Source organism: Triticum dicoccoides, chromosome 6B (assembly GCF_002162155.2).
Source record: "Triticum dicoccoides isolate Atlit2015 ecotype Zavitan chromosome 6B, WEW_v2.0, whole genome shotgun sequence".
In the NCBI taxonomy this organism is placed as follows: domain Eukaryota; kingdom Viridiplantae; phylum Streptophyta; class Magnoliopsida; order Poales; family Poaceae; genus Triticum; species Triticum dicoccoides.
The window spans coordinates 663,929,101-663,933,517 of NC_041391.1; the positions used below are offsets into that span (position 1 = coordinate 663,929,101).

Below are 4,417 nucleotides of genomic sequence, written 5' to 3' on the forward strand. Positions count from 1 at the left end.
GTCAGAAGAATACAGATGGCTGTGATGCAGCACAAGCTAAAAGGCATAACAACATGCATGGTGCACTAGCAGCAGAGAGAGGCTGTCAAAGCAGCATATCATGCCAGGAGATAGCACAACAACAAACTTCAAGGAACACACGTCGAAGCACCACCAAGACAACACCGGAACCCTTGACAGGGGTAGACCACAGGTGGCCACATCAAGGAGTTATGCCATTACCAACACCAAGCCATCCGACACTCGGGAAAGGTGGTCATTGCCTAGGAAGGAGTAAAGATGACCAGGGAAAAAGGATCTTGCTCGACGATCATGCACGAGGGGGAGCCGTGAGTTCACTGCCGGAAGGGAGGGTCTCATTCCCGTGGACGTGTCGTGAAATAACTATGATGGTGAAGTGACATGATCGAAGAGAATGTCGTTACTGAAATCATCTTCACACGAGGGTGGTTATCGCCCAAGGTGGAGTGTATAGGAAGGGCACACACAACAACGAGAGACGACAAGAGGGGCTACCCAATGGCGGTGTCTGGAAATGTTGGAGATAGCTCATAGAGAATATCAAGAAGTTCACCTGATGACAGGTAGGTGATGAAGAAAGCGCCACCAACATGGGAAACGGCATTAATGCATCGCCGTTGTCGTCGCTGTACGAGCCGGGAAGGGATTCTTCCCAACTCTACACCCGCCTCTGAGGTGGAGGATGAGGCCTGACACGCCACAAAGGTGGAATGCGATGCCTGCAGGTGTCGCCATAGTCAACTGATGGCCGCCAGGCAGATTTCTTTGGCCTCCTCACAACCTCCAAATGCTTCCACACCCCTGACACGGCAGGACCGGAGGGAAACCACCAGCTGCACAACACGAGGCAGAGAGCAGTGGGGCTGTTGTGGGGAACAAGCAAGCGTCGACCGGCGCAAGGATGGAGAATCCGGGCCAGGGAAAGACGGAGGTGGATGTTCGATTGGATCTGAGGGAGAGGGATGGGAGAAGGCACGATGGATGCAAGGGGGCAGGGGTGAACGGGTTGGGTGGATGCCGTCCAGATCCATAGTGGCATGGCGTAGGCCAGAACTAGACCCGGTGTTGGCCGCCGACATTGCAGCAGTACCTGCTAACCACCACCGAATGATGCTGGAGGCAGATTAGGTGAGAAGGACAGGGGTGGAAGCTAACCAATGGTGGTCGGGCATCGTGCATGTTGCACGGCCACCCGCACGGGTGCGCGAGGTGGTGGATGAATCAGGGACGTGGGCGATTCACGTAGGCTGTCACGTGCAATGCAAAGTCACAGCAGCCGGACGTCGCCCCTGCCTCGGTGGATTAGATGCTAGCGTGCGGCTGAGGACGGGGCTCGGAGGTGCAATCCCTGATACAGCAAGGTCTGAGCACAGCGGAAAGCCAGTGGTCCCCATGGGGCCACAATGCGGGAGGGGGAGGCCGAAGCTGGAATGGGAATTGCAGTTGCTGACTTGGGAGGAGGGGTGGTGGGTGTGGGCGTGAGCTCGGATGTGCGTCGAATGAGTCTTGCCGCCACCAGCTTCCCGTGGGCATTGCCCGTCATCGTTTGCCGGCAACGGCGAGGGGAGGATGCTGGATATTCGGTGGCGCCGATGGCACGAAGTAGGGGGTTCGCCCCAAGCCACCTCAGAGAGACGACGCGGGGCAAAGAGCTTTTTTCACATGCAGAGAGAAGTTTTTTGGGCTCCATCAGCTAGTTGTTGACAATGGAGGTTGTTGTATTTGTAATTTTGGTTTACACAACTCCCATTTTACATTCTTAGATAACATTTAGTAGGATATCATACGACCCTGTTTTGAGAATTAGAAATTGATTTTCAAACATCATGTTATAGTCTTGGTCAAGGAGTTATTTAGCTTCTTTATGTGCCTCCTTTAGGAGTTTGTGGAAGGCAAAAGGCACAAATTTGATCTCGAGGCGAAACTATTTCAAAAAGTGAACTGTTTTTGAAAGTATTTCACCCAGTTGACCTCTAATGTGTAGCGCCTGACAGCAGGACGCTGCACTCTACTATGCAGCGCCTAACACTCAGGCGCCACACTTTGCAGAGCCTGACAGCTAGGCGCTGCACTACACTGTGCAGCGCCTAGCTATGAGGAGCTGCACACTAGAGTGCAGCGCCTAGCTGTAAGGAGCTAAGGGTCAGCAGTGTGAATTTTTTATAGAAACAGTTCAGTTTGTGAAATACTTTCGCTTTGAGGTCAAATTTGTCAATTTTGCCTTTGTGGAAGGAGTTGGTACTTTCCATTTCAGTAACACTAAGGGGTGTTTTTTATTTCTTTTCTTGGAATCAGGTGCCAATTGTACCATATGGTGGGGCTACATCAATTGAGGGCCATACGTTGGCACCTCATGGTGGCGTTTGCATTGACATGTCTTCAATGAAGGTAAATACTATAGTAAGTTTTATAATCAACAGCCATGTAATTATGACACTAAAAAGTGCTAAAGTACTCGGCTCATCGGTTTTACTATATTTTGTTATACCAAGCCGGCAAGCACTTTCTTAGCAGTGAGCTATACATGCAGGATACGATCTTCTACTTTCATCTATTTTAATGTATCATAAATTCATTGCAGAAAATCAAATCCCTGCATGTTGAGGATATGGATATTGTAGTTGAACCAGGAGTTGGATGGATTGAGCTGAATGAATACCTGAAACCCCATGGTCTCTTTTTCCCTCTTGACCCAGGTAAGCTCCTTGTTTCCTTTTCCATTCAATATTTTTTCCTATTCATTTACCTTTTCAACCGACAAAGGACAGGCTAGCGCAGTGGTGAAGTACTCCCCACATGTGACGAGAGTTCCTGGGTTCGATGCAACCTGTCTGCGTTGCACTGTGCAGCACTGGCGGAGGAGCCCAGTGGGCAAGGGTGGCGGCTGTCATACCTTGATTGCGTGCAAAAAGAAATTTATACCTATGCATAATGTGTGATTGGCTGGATAGGCTCGCTGTAATCGTTGGCAAAAGTCGCTGGAGAGGTTGTTTGCTTGATAAATGTGCCACGATTGGTCCACAGTGCGATGCAGACCCAGGCCCATGAACCAACTGCATAAACCAATCGTCCCAGACCCATAGGACGCCCGAAGCCATCCAGTCAGCAACGCACACCGCACATGCATGCAACAACCCTAGATAGTTGTTCTTTAAAAACCTCTCCAAAAAAGCCGATCCTTAAAGAATGAGAAAAAAATCAGCCCTAGCTAGCGCAGCGGTGGCTGGCCGGGACAAGGCGGCGGTCGTGGGCTGGTGTCGAGCATGAGTGATGGACGGCTGATTTAGATTGTTTTTCTAGAGTTATATGTTTACATTTTCATTGTATTTGGTTATGTTGAAGATCACATGATAACATCAATATTCATTTTCCCCGTGTATTGACTATATATATATATATATATATATATATATATATATATATATATATATATATATATATATATATATATATATATATTATGGTTTCACTTTAAAAAAATCTATTTAAGAGTTCGCCAAACCTTATTTTTCTTTCGTCCTCCGCCTCTGTTGGGCAGGGGTAGCCTTATCCTTCCCCAGACCCCACACCTCGTGTGGGAGCTTCGAGCACTTGGTCTGTCCTTTCCTTTTACCTTTTCAACCGACCATGTAAAATCCGGATTGACATAACCTGCTATGAAATTATCCAATCGTCAAAATAAATAAAAAGGCCATCATTGACCAATATCCAAACAGATCAATCTTGTCAAAAAAAAAAAAGAAAAACAACATCATGTCCTTCTTTCCTATGCCCTTCCCCCCTTTGCCCTTTCATATTCAGTGTAACTCGACTAGAGTTGAACATCTTTGTTTGTGACTGATTTGTGTAGTGTAATTGCATCTTCCAGGCATTTAGATGCAAAATCCAGATTGACATAACCTAATATGAAATTATAATCAATGCAACACGACTGCAGTTGAACAATGTAATTGCACCCTCCAGACATTTAGGTGTTATGTACCGTCCTAGGGAGATAATTGTGCATGTTTGTAGTACTCAATAGTTGCACTGAAGTTTGATCATCTTTCTGGGTCCAAGATAGCATCAGCGGCTGCTTGCTTTTGCACTACCTTAGTGGGGTAGCTTATCTACATTGGTCTGATTTACAGGACCTGGAGCCACTATTGGTGGAATGTGCGCTACACGATGTTCTGGTTCATTAGCTGTGAGGTAATTCTCTATAATTTCAGGCCACTTTTTGGCTTCTAAGATGCATCTGTAACCCCATCCGCACAAAGAGGAAGGACAACCATAACGTGCATGATTCGCCTGTTTATCTATTATATTCTTATATGATACTAATGTTAAATAGCTTTGATGAATTTGCTTCTTACTTTGTAGGTATGGAACTATGCGAGATAATGTGATCAATCTT

At 46.9% G+C, this 4,417-nt stretch overlaps 1 protein-coding gene across 1 annotated transcript in view; it reads left to right on the plus strand.

Moving 5' to 3' along the window:
• The window catches only part of LOC119321895 (D-lactate dehydrogenase [cytochrome], mitochondrial-like), a 21,209-nt gene that overhangs the window by 2,186 nt on the left and 14,606 nt on the right, over positions 1–4,417 (plus strand). Inside the window, exons 5-8 of the mRNA XM_037595407.1 lie at positions 2,317–2,409; positions 2,603–2,717; positions 4,152–4,212; positions 4,384–4,414. Of these exons, the coding sequence (XP_037451304.1) occupies positions 2,317–2,409; positions 2,603–2,717; positions 4,152–4,212; positions 4,384–4,414 (300 nt within the window). The remainder of the gene's footprint in view (positions 1–2,316; positions 2,410–2,602; positions 2,718–4,151; positions 4,213–4,383; positions 4,415–4,417) is intronic.